This window comes from Trachemys scripta, chromosome 9, assembly GCF_013100865.1.
Source record: "Trachemys scripta elegans isolate TJP31775 chromosome 9, CAS_Tse_1.0, whole genome shotgun sequence".
Classification (NCBI taxonomy): Eukaryota; Metazoa; Chordata; order Testudines; family Emydidae; genus Trachemys; species Trachemys scripta.
This window is the reverse complement of record NC_048306.1, coordinates 92,663,958-92,680,168: the sequence shown is the minus strand read 5'-3', so window position 1 is coordinate 92,680,168 and position 16,211 is coordinate 92,663,958. Positions and strand designations below refer to the sequence as shown.

The window sequence follows — 16,211 nt, the reverse complement described above, 5'->3', positions numbered from 1 at the left end:
GGGGGGGGTCTCCACCCACAAGAGAGAGTCTATTTAAACCCGTGGGAGACCCCTCCATTTGGGGTCTTCAGCTGGCTAAAGAAGGAGCCTCTCCATCCCACCAGGATACTTGAAGGAAACTAGAACAAAGGACAGTAACTACAGGGGGGTGTGAGTGATTGCTGGACCCAGACTAAAAGGAGATTAGCCTGTAAAAGGGAGAATTCTGGAACTGGTGAGGAACTTATCTGTATTTAGTTTGATTAGACATAGATTTGCGCATTTTATTTTATTTTGCTTGGTGACTTACTTTGTTCTGCCTGTTACCACTTGGAACCATTTAAATCTTATTTTCTGTATTTAATAAAATCACTTTTTATTTAGTAATTTACTCAGAGTATGTATTAATTCCTGGGGGAGCAAACAACTGTGCATATCTCTCTATCAGTGTTACAGAGGGCGAACAATTTATGAGTTTGCCCTGCATAAGCTTTATGTAGGGTAAAACGGATTTATTTGGGTTTAGACCCCATTGGGAGTTGGGCATCTGAGTGCTAAAGACAAGCACACTTCTGTGAGCTGTTTTCAGGTAAACTTGCAGCTTTGGGGCAAGCGATTCAGACCCTGGGTCTGTGTTGGAACAGACGGGAGTGTCTGGCTCAGCAAGACAGGGTGCTGGAGTCCTGAGCTGGCAGGGAAAACAGGAGCAGGGGTAGTCTTTTCACATCGGGTGGCAGCTCCCAAGGGGGTTTCTGTGATCCAACCTGTCACAACCCCTACTTCTGCACTGCTGTTGGCGGGGCACTGCCTTGAGGGCTGGGTGCCGGGCCAACAGCCACAGTTCTCCGGCTGCCTAGCTCTGAAGGCAGCACAGAATTAAGGGTGACAATACCACAACTCCCCTAAAATAACCTTGTGACCCCCCCCCCCCCGCAACTCCCTTTTGGGTCCGAACCCCCAATTTGAGAAACGCTGGTCACCCCTTGAAATCTGTATAGTATAGAGTAAAAACACACAAAAGACCAGATTTCACGGTCCACGATGTGTTTTTCATGGCCGTGAATTTGGTAGGGCCCTAACAATGACACAACTGCTTGAAAGCACAGTACACTGAGCCGCACTCTGGGACTTTCACCGTGCTGTAGATTCACACGTGGCTTGCTGTGCTCACTGTTCAGACAAGTCCTAATGTGCCTGAAACTCAGGGACTTAAGTAGACTGAAAAAAGCAGGTCAAGGATACCATCAATAGAGATGGGTTAACAAGTGCATTAACCTTGGTCATGGTATAAAGTGCTCAGACCAGTGTTTAATGGGGGAATCAAAGTGCTCAGGTAACTGCGATCAGTGACTGTTTGTTCTTATACCATTTTTACAGCTCCTGCCTGCAAACATACTAATGAAGGCAGTGCTCTCTGAAAGATAGGGTCACAGTACAGAAGAACGGACATACTGGCCATCTAGCCCAGTATCCTGTCTTCCGACAGTGGCTAATGCCAGGTGCTTCAGAAGGAATGAACAGAACAGGCAATCATCAAGTGATTCATTCCCCCATCACCCAATCCCAGCTTCTGGCAAACAGAGGCTAGGGACACTTCAGAGCATGGTTTTGCATCGCTGCCCATCCTGGCTAATAGCCATGGATGGACCAATCCTCCATGAATTTATCCAGTTCTTTTTTTGAACCCTGTTATAGTCTGGACCTTCACAACATCCTCTGCTGCAGTAATGGGACTAGGTAACTTAAAGAGGCTGACTGAACATCAGTTAAACTTCAGAATCATTAAAAATAATCTTTGCAGTATGAACATTTCCTGGAAAGTGATAAGTGTTTTGTTTACCTACAGTAATTTTTATAATCTGGAGCGGTTTCAGCTTTTTGGGCAGACAGAAATGTAGACAAAGCCAGTCTATGTATTTTGATCCTTCCATCCATCCATCTCTGCATCCGAGCCAAATCCTTAAAAACCAACCAACCCACCCACCTACCAGTAGAATATACATTTATTCAATCATTTTTTCTGGTGTTTGCCAAATTATGTATTTGCCAAATACTTTGCCAGTTATTTAGCTGGCAACATACTCAAACATATTTAGCCAAATAATGTATTTAATGAAAAACATTGGCAAAATAATGGGTTCAGCTAATAGTGCTCAATCCATTCTGCTCTACTTCTCTATGGAGCTCTTCCATTCTAATTTATAGAGCATCTGTTACTGTAGGATCTGGACATTATATTAGTAACATTCATCAGGGTACATGCGTTACATGCTATATTTGCTGTACCAGTCTGAGCTCTAAGTAAGCGTGCTGGCCCATTGGGTATTCACACATCTTAGTATGTGTCCTTTTATTTAATGATAACAATTATCTTTATGACCTTTAAAGGAAATCTATATTTAGGGTTTGAGAAGACACAATTTTTGGGCTGTAAGAGTGTGACTCATCACTGGTTCTCCCCCTTGTGGCCAGGCAGGGTGTTGCAGGGCCTTCCCCTCAGTTTCTGTCAAATTGCCATTCAGGCCTCCTGGTAGCCCACAACTTCTTGTGACATGGCCCTCAAGTCAGGTCATAAATAGTCCCATACCTTCCTGGGTAAACCAGAGTCCAACAAATAGTCCACTGACCTCACACTGGGTCCTCAGCCTGACTCTGGACTCACTAATCCTTGCCCCTGGCATCAGGGAATTTTGATAATCCTTACGCCTCATGTGAGGGTATTTCCTCAGTGGGCCAGTAGGGGAACTCAGGCCTTCTCTCTGCTCTGGGCTCTAGTCCAGGGTCCCTTTCATGAGCAGCCAAGGCCTGATTATGCAGATCCCTTGCTCCTTCCTGGACCATTTCCTACCTTGCCCTGTCCTAGGCTTTTCACATATACTCCTGTGCATAGCAAATGGCTTCCTTTGCTCAGCTCTGTACAGTGACTAGGCAATATCAACTATTATTGTATATAGCCCATCTGCATGAAGTCCTTTTTACTCTCCAGTTTAGTCCTTCAGAGATATGTAATTTCAGATCTTCCAGGTAAGCAACCCCATCACCTTCAGCTTTCTCCTACCTACTAGCTATTCTTATAGTATCTTTCTTTTAGGGTTGGTACTGTTGTTGTTGTTTAGTTGGATTTCAGTGGCAACCATGGGCCCAAACCAAGATCAAGACCCAATTGTATTAGGCACTGTACAAACACATAATTAGAGACAGCTGCCTATCCCAAAGAACTTGGATTTTATGTGCAAAAGACAGATGAAAGGTGGGAGAAGAAAAAGAGATGAAGAAACATGCCCATGGATGACATAACAGCTCAGGGGCAGAGCCAGGAATATACGTCAGGTCTCCTGAATTCCAATCTAGTGTCCTATGTGCTAAACCACACTGCCTTAATGTGCCAGTCTTCTAAGGCCAACTACCTATCCTGGGTGCGACCACAGGGCACACACCCACTCCAAGTAGCATGGAGTGCACCTGTTTCTCCTTCTCCAGCATTGGGTAGTTTGTTCCAAACGTATTTTGTTTTGTCACTGAGCAAATTTTAATGAATGAATTTTGAACAACTCTAGCATTGGTACATCCCTAACCCTAATGCCACATACATTAAATTAGGGTTTGCTGTAACTGTCTTCTGACCTGCGAACCGTCTACATTGTTAGACTTTCTGTTTACAGCTCATCGCTTAGTTAGTTGTGGATGAAGTGCTGCCACCTATTGGATCTAGTAGGAAAAAGTTTTCTGCAAATTAAAATCACACAGGACTGTATTAAAGCAATCATCTGGTATGAAAATGTTAAGTGCTATAAGTCTAAATCCCTGCACCGACTTCAAACTAGTCAATACCAGCAGAGCTGGGCAGGAAATGGTTTTCCTGTCCCAGGAAAATTTTTGAGCTGATGAAAAATGTTGTGAATCAGGATGAAAAGTTTCACCAAAATAAAAAGAAAAAAAAATTTATTGGGCTAATCAACCATTTACATTTTTAATTTATTAAAAAAACCCAAGTATAATTAGCTTATCTTTTGAAATGAAGTCATTTTGAACTGGAAAACAGGAATATTTTGTTTCAAAAATGTCAAAATAAAACCTTTTCACAATTTCAATTTTTTCCCCCAAAAATGTTTGAGTTGAAAAATTGTTGAAACTGACAAGTTGCAATTGTGATAATTCAGCGTTTTCCAAGGGAAAAAATGTTTCATCAAAAAATTCCCCATCAGCTCTAAATACCAGATTAATAGACACATGTATGCAGCGTAGTTTCTGCTGTGTATCAAATTACATTGCTTTTTTTCCCTCAGCAAGACAACACACATTTCTTAATACAAGTCAAAATACCTAAACTCCTAAATACTCTTACAACAACTGCATATTTAGGATAAAAATGTAAGATAAAGGCACATTTAGAACTCTATGCAAGAGTCTCTACTGCTCTGGAGTGTGTCTCTGAGTGTCAGATCCAGTATCACACTAAAGCAGCAATTTACTCCTCAATGGTGTCAGTGATGCAATATCAGAATTTTACTATAGATAAAATTATCTGCATCTCAAAGATCTTTCCAGATATGCAGAGAGGAGCTGCACGTCACAACAGGGAAACAAGGAACAGAAGAAGGGGTGCAAATGGATACATGGAAATGGGCTGGATTTCTATTGGTGTAAATTAGCATTGGTCCATTAAAGTCAATGGACCTGATTCTCATTGACCCTCAGGCTCATTCACACTGCCAGGGCCTTTATAGAAATGAGAATCGGGTCCATTGAATCTATGCTGGTTTACACCAGCAAAGGATCTGGGACAAAAAACGTATACTCTTCACGTAGCTATGCTTTGGATAGGCAAGGAATACAGAATACGCCACCTGTTCTTACTTACTTGCCTATACAGCACCATGCACACAGCTTGCAATATATAAGTAATAATCATTCTGTCTCAACTCATGTGTAGACAATCTGGGAGGCAGGATGCCACATGAGGAGATATTTTACTAAAATAACTCTTGACATACCTTTGTTAAACAGAATTTTCAGTTCAAAGACACGTGCCTTTGAAAATCTCTTGCTTTGACATGTCAGGTGGAGAGACAGTAATGTGTGAAATGGCATGTGCCAACATGTTTGACATCATGCAAATGACACTTTACAACTCAGACATAAAAGCACATGATGCTTATTGGGGAGGGGGGAACTGCATTATCTGCAGATAAGTTTGGAAAATAACAAAAACATTGTCAAGTAACTGCAATCGATTATTAGACAATCACATGGGATGGAGGGTTATCAAATTCAATTTTTGACAATTACCATTGCTTTGCTTTGGAAGGTGGATTTCTCTTTAATATTTCAGATGCTGTTTTTACTATCTGATTCATTTCTTCCCCTTTTAAGATATTTTCTGTTCTTATTTCCCTCCTGACTTTAATAACCCACTTTATTGTTTTCATGGTGACCAGTTAAATCTTCTCATGTGGCGTATTCTGATGAAGGCAGTTTAAAATATTATTTTGATCCTTTTGTGTGCATCTAGTATTTTTTTTCCAGGGGGCTTCTCTGTTTGTTCTTCTTTGCTTCCTGCTGAGTTCCAAAGTACCTTTATTTTACAGGTGGTTATTTTTTTTTTTGTATAGTCTACTCCATAGATACCATCTAGCAAGCTGGTAAATTATTTTTTGTAACCCTGAGTTTATATGATTGACACGATTTCTCCATTTTACTATACAAATACAGCTGGATTGTTGAAAGTTCAGGTGCAGGACATAAGAGAACATGAATTAAATCACGCTAGACACTTACAATAGTGGAAATCTGAGCTCTTTGCTCCAGTTGAAAATAGAGAAGAAAGGAAAAGATTAAATACAAAGGACCTGATTCTACTCCTATTTATACAGCTGAAACTCTGTTGACTTCAGTGGAGTTCGTCCCGGTTTATGCCTGTGTGTGTGAGATCAGAATCTGACCCTTTATCTTTTATACAGACTGTGGGTTTGATTCTAATCTATTGAACGGGAGTAATTCCACCGAAGTCAGTGGAAATATTTTGGTATAAAACTTGTGTGAATGAGATCAGAATCAGGCTCCATGTTCTCAGCACAAGCTATTATCTGTGTGTTAGTGGCGGTGCTAACTTACAGTTTGATTGTCTAGATCACTGGCTCAAGGTTATAAAAGTATCCCACTTTTAACTAACATAGTAACTTCTCTTTCCCTCTTGCTGTTTTTATTAATAATGTCCATACACCCATCTTACACACTCTTTCTTGGCTGCCACTGACGGCTGATAGCCTTGGCGTTGACTGCTTGTGTCTCAGTGCAATTTAGAAAAGGCAAACCGCTGGAACAAGAAGCATATTGGAGGCCTCAGTGGCAGAGGGAAGACGTGTGATGGAAAGTAAAGCAAGTGTTCAATGCCAGCGTTGGCTGCTGCACTGGGCAGACTGACTCCTCTTCACACATGGATTTGCCAAGCTAAATACAGTTTAACCTCTTAATCCCCCCATGAAATTGGTCGGTTTACAGCTAAAGTTTGAGGGCTGATGCTGCAATCCTTAGGTAGAACTTCCATCAACTTCAATGGGCATTATTACTGGTATTTAAGAGGACCCAGCTGAGATTGGGGACCCATTGTTTCAGGCACTGGCCAAGCACATAGTAAGAGACATTCCCTTCCCCAAAGATCTCACAATGTAAATGGACAAGACAGACCAGGGTGGGAGGGTAAACGGCACAGAGAGGTGCAGTGACAGACAGGAATAGAATTTAGGTTTCCTGAATGCCATATTCACTAGGCCACATTGCTGAACAAGTAATTTAGGGTTCTCTTGCAAGCAGTTAACTTTAAACACTGGGGAAAAATTCTGCCCTCTGTTACAGCAGCATAAGCCTGTAGTAACTCCATTCCTATCATTGCAGTAGTGTGAATGGGAGAAAAATTTAGTTCATTATATTAGCACAAAGACTTCAAAATATTTTTGAGAGCTATCCATTCACTTTCTTATATTAATTAATTCTGATTGTGCTCACACACCTGTAACTGCTTTCCACAAATGCTCTAGTGAAAACATTTACTAGCAGGAATATTTGCAGCACCAATGGATTATGAGTAAATAGTGGAGAATATTCATGGAAAGTGAATTTTGAAAGTGTTACTGTTAGTATTCACACGAGAAATCTGATTCTAAGCATTATGCTAATCCAGTCAGAGACCAGAAACATACTATGCAATCTATGTAGCCAATCAAAACTAACAAATATGGGTGACATTTTGAATATCAAATACATGCAACACAATAATCTACAGAGAAGGATTTGGCAGAATTATTTGGTGAACAACATGGAATAAATAATAAATCTGAGAAAGTTTTAAATTGTTTGCAGATACTGTTGAAAAAGAAAAGAGGTGAAGTTTTTGAAATAGATTATTTGCTGCTAATACATACACATATACACAGATTTGTTTGTGAATCCCTTTGCTATCATAACTGAAAACTTGGCTGTACTGTATCTATGCAGATCACAGCAAACCTGACCAACAGAGTGAGTCTACCTTAAAAAAACAACAACAAACCACTGACATAGGCAGACAGGAAATCTTTGGGGCAAAAGTTTGTGTCGCCAAATCTTGTATTTCCTGCATGCATGTAGAACCAAACTGTATTGACATTATAGGATTATAAAATAGGATCATTTACGCTGTCCACTTTGTTAGTACAAAGTACCATTATAGCTTCACGTTGATATTTCCAACGGAGCAGCTGCTTATTTTATTAGCTACAGAGATTCATTGCACATCTTGAAAATGCCCTTTGCACCATGTCTTCATTATAGGATTCAGTACAGCTGAGCAAATATAACTACTGTAATATGCACTAAATACAAGAAGATAATAATACCAGGATAAACTCTGATTATTTATAGTGTACACAGTGAAGGAAAAATATAGAAGTTCTTTGCAAGTAGGAAAAAAGGGAAAATGTATTTAAACTCTACCATGGAGGCCTAGTGAACCTTGTTTAAAGGATTACCATTCCCATAACCTCTAAGTAATAGACTTTAGCAAAGGCCTACATTCAATTCCTTCCTTGGTATATTTCAGGGCTGCTCCTCCCTTGGAATTCTTAAATTGTGGTCAGCTAGGAAAAAAACAGCTGTTTATTATTTGTCAATTAGTTTCAAGTAATGCACCCTCCACCCAGAACAGCTTAATTTTTTCCACTTACCCCCATTTGTCTCTTGGATGTTTGAAGCAAAGGTTCATTTTGTCCTGCAGCAGAACAGATTCTGTGCTGCTGCTTTGTATTGTCTCACCTAGTCATAAAAAGTATCCTGACCAGAAGGAAGTGGAAAACAACACGTAAAACAAACGCAGAAGCCCAGGAGGAAAGCTACACCCCAAAGACCAGCACTAATAGGAACCAAGAGAGAGCACTCCTCCTCGTTGCTAACTTTTTCCAGTGGTGCCTCTGCAGTTCTTTTGGAAATTAAATTCTTTATGATGCAATTTCTGTTGTAACTTTTCCTCATTCCTATTGCAAACAATTCTGGACAGTTAGTATTGACCCAGAATAAACTATCTGATGCAAGTTTTTTTTTTGTACCCAAATAAGCAAATTAAAGCAAAATATAACTCAGAGGCTGTATCGAAGCCAGTTGACATCTTTAAGAGCATACTCTCAGGGAGGAAGTAATTATTAAAGGTGCATTCTTCCATAATGTTGTATTTGAAAGCCCTACCTGAAAACAGAATGATATTTTAAATATCCATCTACAGGACAGTTTCTTGCTGGACAGAGCAGGTATGGGAGACTATGAAGGCAAGTTATGGCTTGATTTTTAAAAGATTGATGGGCAGGCAGGGAAAATATGCTACATTGGCCTTGCTATTTTTGCCTCCTCAGTATTTCTAGCACCAAAAGGAAACAGCAATAAAGAAGGAGATTTCATGATTTCACCTCTAAAGACGTCCCTTGCTGTGGGATTTTTTGTAGTGCTTAAAGTCACTGGGCACTACTCCCTCGTTGATTCTACTCCCTCGTTGATTTTTACACTGACATAAGCCCTGTTGACTCCAGTGCTGTTTTTCTTGATTTACCCTGGGGTGAGAGGAGAATCAGGTCCATTGTGCATGTGTGTGTACATATTTCCTGAATAGAAACATTAAGTGTTGATATTTAATATATGTCTGGGAAAAAATACAAATAATTTTCCTTCAGATGAAGTAAATGCCTTTGACAGTCAAATTTTTGCCACACACTTGCTCAGATTCAGGAGGAAAACTAAAGGCTGAATCATATTTGATAATGCCTGGAATGGTTGATCCTTTAGTAGGATCTTTTATCTTTAAGGACATAGGGCCGGATTCTCTTCCCACATTGCTATAAATCTGGAGTAACTTCGGTTAAGTCAGTAGAGTGATACTGAAAGTAATTAAGTCATTCACTTACCAGTCTAAATGAAGTCAGTGTCACTTATGTATTGCCACATACACTTAGTAGCCAATCCAGACAAAAAGAATTTGGTTATTAAAGTGTTTCTGTACCAGTGTTCAGCCATGGAAAGCAATTCACAATTATAAAGTAATAATTGGTATCCAGTGACTTCTTATTCTTGCATGTCGTAAAGGTACAGTGTCTGCTCCCTGATCGCCATGCATAGCACCTTGGTACTGCGGAGGGTTGCTACGTGGTAATGCACAGCAAAGATTTCTTAACGGTGACATGAGTAGACAGACAGATTAAATAATTTAGTGCTTGTGAAAGGTGCCAGATTAAGTTCTAGAGAATTAAGTCCTCTGTTGATGCCCAGAATGAGGGCAGCATAGGCAACAGCAGTTCAATATTGTCCACATTGCCCTGCCAATGTGCCTTGCCCTAACCTGGAGTACCGCATCCAGATCTGGGTGCCACACTTAGGAAGGAGGAATCCCATGTACCGCTACAGGCTGGGGACCGACTGGCTAAACAGCAGTTCTGCAGAAAAGGACCTGGGTATTACAGTGGACGAGAAGCTGGATATGAGTCAGCAGTGTGCCCTTGTTGCCAAGAAGGCCAATGGTATATTGGGCTGTATAAGTAGGAGCATTGCCAGCAGTTGAGGGAAGTGATTATTCCCCTCTATTCAACACTGGTGAGCCACACCTGGAGTATTGTGTCCAGTTTTGGTCCCCGCACTACAGAAGTGATGTGGACAAATTGGAGAGAGTCCAGCGGAGGGCAACAAAAATTATTAGGGGGCTGGGGTACATGACTTATGAGGAGAGGCTGAGGGAACTGGGGTTATTTAGTCTCCAGAAGAGAAGAGTGAGGGGAGATTTGATAGTAGCCTTCAACTACCTGAAGGGGGGTTCTAAAGAGGATAGAGCTGGGCTTTTTCTCAGTGGTGGCAGATGACAGAACAAGAAGCAATGGTCTCAAGTTGCAGTGGGGGAGCATAGCGGGGTGGTTGCCCACTGCAGCCCTGGAAGGGTTAAAGCCAGCCCTGGGAGAAGGCTGAGACTGCGAAGGAAAGCCTGGGCTGATTAGGAAGGCAGTAACAGCTGGGGCCATGCCCCAATCAGGCCCAGCTGATCCCTATAAGAGGCTGCGAGCCAGGAGCCCAAACTCTCTCTCTGCTTGTAGAGAGAGAAAGGCCTGGCTGTTAGGGAGCCGAGCAGGGTACTGGGAGTGGAGCAGGGCTGGAGGAACGCTAGAGGAGCTGGGGAGCTCCAGCCTGGAAAACGTCCAGGCTGAGGGCCTAAGACAAGTACTGGCTTGACAAAGCCCTGGCTGGGATGATTTAGTTGGTGTTGTTCCTGCTTTGAGCAGGGGATTAGACTAGATGACCTCCTGAGGTCTCTTTCAACCCTAATATTCTATGATTCCACAGCTGGGATTTTCAAAAGAGCCTAAAGGAGTTAGGTGCCCAAATCCCATTGAGTACAATAGGAGATGAGTGCCTAATTCCTTTGTGTTCTTTTGAAAATCCCAACCACCATTTCCTCAGTCTACTTTATTTCAGACAGTCAACACACTTTTTCAAATGAAGGTGTTAAGTGGACCCATTTCTACTTGGAGTGCACCGTCAAGTCTTTTCATCCAGATTACCAAACAGCCGTCACTCAGTTGGTGAAGACTTTGGGAGACTACCACCTGGAGTTGGATATGAACTAGTATCCATTGGGAGTCCTGCATGAGCAGATAAGGGCAGAATTTGGCCTAAGAACTATACTGTGTGATATTACAGCATTATAAAATGGAAGAGCTATGTTCAGTTAGAGACAGTTCAGTTTCAGTTCTGAAGTTCACAGGGGTAAAAGCAGACAGTTGTACCTGGGGGAAGAACATAGCAGCTAACTCTTGATTTCCAAGATTGTGTGGATTCATCCTTTAAGAATTCTCCATCTTTCTCACTGCAACAGGGAACTGGATCACAGCCTACTCTCTCCCCTCATATCATTCACATTTGGAAATACCATCAGAAAACTCTATATACTGGCCTGGTCAATTGCTGTGACACAGCACACGTAGGAACTACTTTTCTTTACTGAGCTGGGATAACAACAGGACATCAATTCACATGCCTTTCAATTACTTTTAATGAGCCTGGTCACTGCAGGTGTGCCACATAGTTCACTCCCAGTCACGGCTCAATTTGATTTGTTACTTCCCTCCCTGGTTATAGGGGTAATTCCTTTGCTGCAATAATTCCAGTGAAGTCAATGGAGTTATGCCAGCAGAGCATGATTATATTTGACCTACTGTGTTTTGAATAGACCATGTGTTCCTTGTAATAGAATCTTCTGTTTTTCTGCTTGTTTATTGACACAGAATGGTCGTCAGCAAAAAGACACCCACCCATGCACCAAGACACAGTGGTAGCAGAGATACTTCAGTCCAGGTTTGAACCAGCAAGATATTAAACAAAGTACAAGCCTGCAAGGTGATGTCAGTATATATCTTTCATAGTAACCCAGATGGAATGTTGAAGTTAAAATTTATCTAGCTAGCGACTACCTTGGTGCTGTATTCGATAGAGCGGCACCAGGCTGTCCTTAAATGCTTATTCCACATCGCTGGAAAAAGGGAGCTTACTTTCTTCTGATCTTAAACTGACACACATTTTATTGATGTTGACCTTATCCCAAGGCAATTTCTGAGGAACTCAGGACTGCAGCAGGCTAGCAACATTTCCAGCCAATGTTTCATTCTCAGGAAATTCCCTGGGCCATGGTCATTACTGATTAGTTATACCTGTGTTACTAACACATCAACTGGTGACCTTATTCATTGTGTGTGGCCCTTTGGGCACCAGGGAATCTGTACGGCTGGAAATGTGGTACTCTGGTAAATTTTGCATGGGAATTTTGTTGGTGCATTTGGAAGGAGCTTTTTGCTGAAATGTCAACACATTTTTCTTCCATCTGCATGTACTTATCCCGGAATCAGAGAGTCACAGAAGCTGGAGAAGAGAAAAGTTGTGTTAGTTCATCTAGTGCCCCTCCCACCGCACTGCCTGCCAGGAGGGCTCTGTGCTGCTCCGGTCGGCTGGGAGGGAAGGACGCGGGTTGCCCTGCCGAGTTTGCTGCAGGGCGCTCCCCTAGGGCTCCCGGAGCGGCAAACCAAAAAGAAAAAAAAGGGCGGCCAGAATGCCACCCCAAGCACGAGCTTGCTCTGCTGGTGCCTGGAGCCGGCCCTGCTCACAGGAGTGCTGTGAGGATGCAGTATGTAGTGTGTAGGAATTCAATATATAGTTTGGGAGCCCTCTAGGGGGTCTTTACACAGCCCAGAGCAGTGAGCCTCCGAACCTGGGTCAACAGACTCAAGCTTGCAGAACTCATGGTACCACACTAAAAATAGCTATGTGGACACTGAGGCTGGGCTGAAGTTCGGGCTCTGATCCCTAGGATGGGCAAGAGGCTTCAGAGCCCTCGCCACAACTTCAAAGCACTGTCTACAGAGCTAGTTTTGGTGTGGTAGCGTGAGCCCTGCTAATCCATCTGGTGCCCCGGGCTCAGAGACTTGCCGCTGCTGGCTGTGTAAATGTATGCTAGTGAGCCTTCCTCTCTTCTGTTGCAAAAAGCCATCTGAATCCTGCCAGAGGAGCGCATACGTTGTGCGTTTGTGCATAGTTAATAAACATCATTATATGAAATCCAGCAGTGCCAGTGTGGTTTCTCGTTAGTCTTAATTGTTGTGTAGACAGCAAAGCCACAACACTGTGAGTCATGTTTGCGAAGAACTCTGAGTTCCTCAGCTGAGCAGGGACGCTAGAAATGCAGAGTAATGTCATTGAGCTGGAAATGATGATGTGTGAGAGTCAATAAAAACACCACCAGCAGCACTTAAAGGCAGCATATCTAGCCTTTTCCTGGACAGCTGACAGCTCAATCAAAAGCTGTCAAAGTGCCGATTCGTATTTAATTTGTCCACTGAGCACAGAGTGAATGAGTTTCTAATCCTATTTCTTGCAGATGTTAACATACACATTATGATATGTGTTTTATGGAGGGTAAAGCACAGCTATGTATTGTCCAAGGTGGAGTCTGATACATCATAGTACATTTCAGCCCTATCTAATACTGGACTTCTTCGTACTCAGCTCCATTTGGAACCAGAGCCACCTAGGAGTAAAACAGAGGTAAACTTTAAAAGGGCAATTAAAAAAAACAGTGAGGAAAATGGCTAACAGAAGGCTAATGGCAAATTAAAATATAAATAACCATAGAACCAGCCTGGAGGCTATTCAACAATATCATAAAAGAGGCACAGATGGTTTGCCTACTCATGGGAAGAAATATAGAAATTAACGGATCAGTTCTGCCACCCTTACTCACAGGGGGCCAGTTCAAACCCCACTGATGTCAGTGGGAGTCTTTGTTGATTACAAGGAGTTTTGGATCCAGCTCACGCAACAGTATCAGAATCTGGGAGCAGCCCTATTGAAATCACTGCTCCTTTTATGCAAAGGGACCTTAATGCAGCCTTGAATTGACAGCAGAGGATTTATTTGGCTACGGTGGAATCTTTGGCCATTGTGTAGAGCCATGTAGCAGGTGGAGGGGATGGGACACGACTGAAATGTGCTGCACTTCAGTGACTCCTGGCAGGCCTAATGTCCCGTAATAGGGCATTGCAAACTGGTGTAACTTAGAACAGCCTTAAGGCTGCTCTAAATTATATCAAGAGCCAAACAAGGTCATGGCGAGTCCCAAGATCAGGGGGTAAGGAGGAAGAAAATGGTATGACCCCACATTGGGAATGGTGCAGAACAGGGGTACTTGAATGTGCGCCACACCACACAAGTTCTCTTAATAAAGAACCTGTTTAGCTTTACAAACATGGATTCCTTTCTTGTTACTATCCAACATGCAGTACATGAAACAGTATGGAGTGGTCATTTTCCTGATGGAATCCATTCTAAAGAGCTGTTAAATATTGTCACTTCATCTCAGTATCCAGAAGTCACTGCTCACATCCAGTGTGTCAGGATATAGGTACTGCAATACTGGGTCCTGCATGAACAAATGGGTTAGTGGGCCCCTATCCAGATCACAGTCTCTCCAGTGGGGGGATGTGAAGACCTCAGCTGGTCCTGGTTTCTCTGGTGCAAGGCGGGGAAGAGGTCCCAGCTGGTCTCTTTCACTTGGGCTTCTCCTTAGAGATGGGGAAGAAGAGGCGATTGAAGCTGTCAGTGATTGGCCAGAATAGAAGCAGCAGCTCCTCCGGGGATTCCAGCCCCCAGGATCTCCCAGACCTGGCTCCCCACTTCCTGGAACCCTAGGCCACCATCTTCTCATGCTGCCGCCTCTATCTCTTCCGCTTCTGGGCCCGCTCTGGGGAGATAGAGAGGGAAATAACAAAACAAAACACCAAGCACCAACCAATTATAGAGCACTGGGGCAACCTCTGATGGATTTAAGACCACTAGAGAATTAATTACAGAGCACAACTGTAGGTGAAATTTAACTGAGATCAGTGGAAGGCATAAAGTATTGGACACTGGCAAAAATATAGTCTAAACCTTTCACTTATGCAGAGAGGCTATGAACTTATAGGATCCCTTGGGGGAAAGAGACTTAGGAAAAATCTCAGACAGTTCAGTTGAAATGTCTGCCCAGTGGGATGCAGTAGCTACAAGAAACTCAGATGCTGAATAACCTAGAAAATAGAACAGGTAATGAGGATTGAATTAAAGGATTCAAAAATTACCAAAGAAATACCAGTACTGCATATTGTCTCATTCCTACCCTCTCCCATAATAGTACTGCTTATAACTACTGAATCCTACCATACAAGGCCCTTGAGACTTCCAGTATTTCCTTGTTTCAGCTGGATTAGAAATACACCAAGGGTAAAGTGCTATAGGTGAGAATGGCACTATAAAGGGAAATAAAAGGGTTCTTAGCTTGTCAGTGCAAATGTCAGTTCTGAAATGTACAACTCCCTGGTTTCAGATCAGACAGATATCTAAATACTAGCATTTCCCCCTTGATTACTTGTCGGAGCAAAGGGGCACCCATAAAATTGAAATGCGAATTTAGACCCCTTTAAAAATGTAGGCCAATATTTTAAAAAATGGCTGCCTAAAGGTGGGCTCCTAAATCCATATTTGGATACTTAAATAAACTAATGGAAGCTGCTGGGTGGCTCAGCACTATGGAAAAATCAGGATTCCTTTTCCTGAATCAGGAAAATCAGGAGCTAAATATGGATTTAAGGCTGGGATTTTGAAAGAAGCCTAAGGGAGTAAGGACATTTGGAACTGGAAATTCAGTGGGAGCTGGGCACATAAATCCCTTAGGTCCCTTCTAACATCCCAGTTTAAGAAGATCCTCCTTTTAGAAAATTTTGCCTTAACTGAATTAGATCAATTGCTGATCTGGAAGGTAGAAGGTGTCAGACACCAGAGTTGGATAATTTTGTAACCACTGGCAACAAAATGTAACTATGAAAGCTAAAACAAGGATACTGTAATCTTATGAATCAAGCAATGAACTAATCCCTCCAAGAATAATGGAGAATTATTTTTGCTCCGTGCAGAATATTCCACAATTATGAGATTTAAGGCCTTCCTCTGGTTATTGCTGATGAAAAGGATGATGCCAGGATAGTGGGATAATAGCCTAACCTTCTGATCCAGTCTGGCAACCCCCTATATGTCATTCATCTTTTAATTTCTCTAGGTTCTTCTGCAGTCTTGCATTAATGTGTCACTCCACTAGATGTCAATGTTCCCATTGATATGAACAGGCTTCAGCTGTTGTCATAAGAACA

At 42.2% G+C, this 16,211-nt stretch overlaps 1 protein-coding gene across 2 annotated transcripts in view; it reads right to left on the bottom strand.

The window, feature by feature from the left end:
- Window positions 1–8,419, bottom strand: part of LOC117883194 (calcium-activated potassium channel subunit beta-2) — a 236,922-nt gene extending 228,503 nt beyond the window's left edge. For both annotated transcript variants that reach the window (XM_034782281.1, XM_034782283.1), the window contains exon 1: window positions 8,181–8,419. In XM_034782281.1, coding sequence (XP_034638172.1) covers window positions 8,181–8,218 — 38 coding nt within the window. In that variant the 5' untranslated portion in view covers window positions 8,219–8,419. The remainder of the gene's footprint in view (window positions 1–8,180) is intronic.
- Between the last annotated feature and the right edge of the window lie 7,792 nt (window positions 8,420–16,211).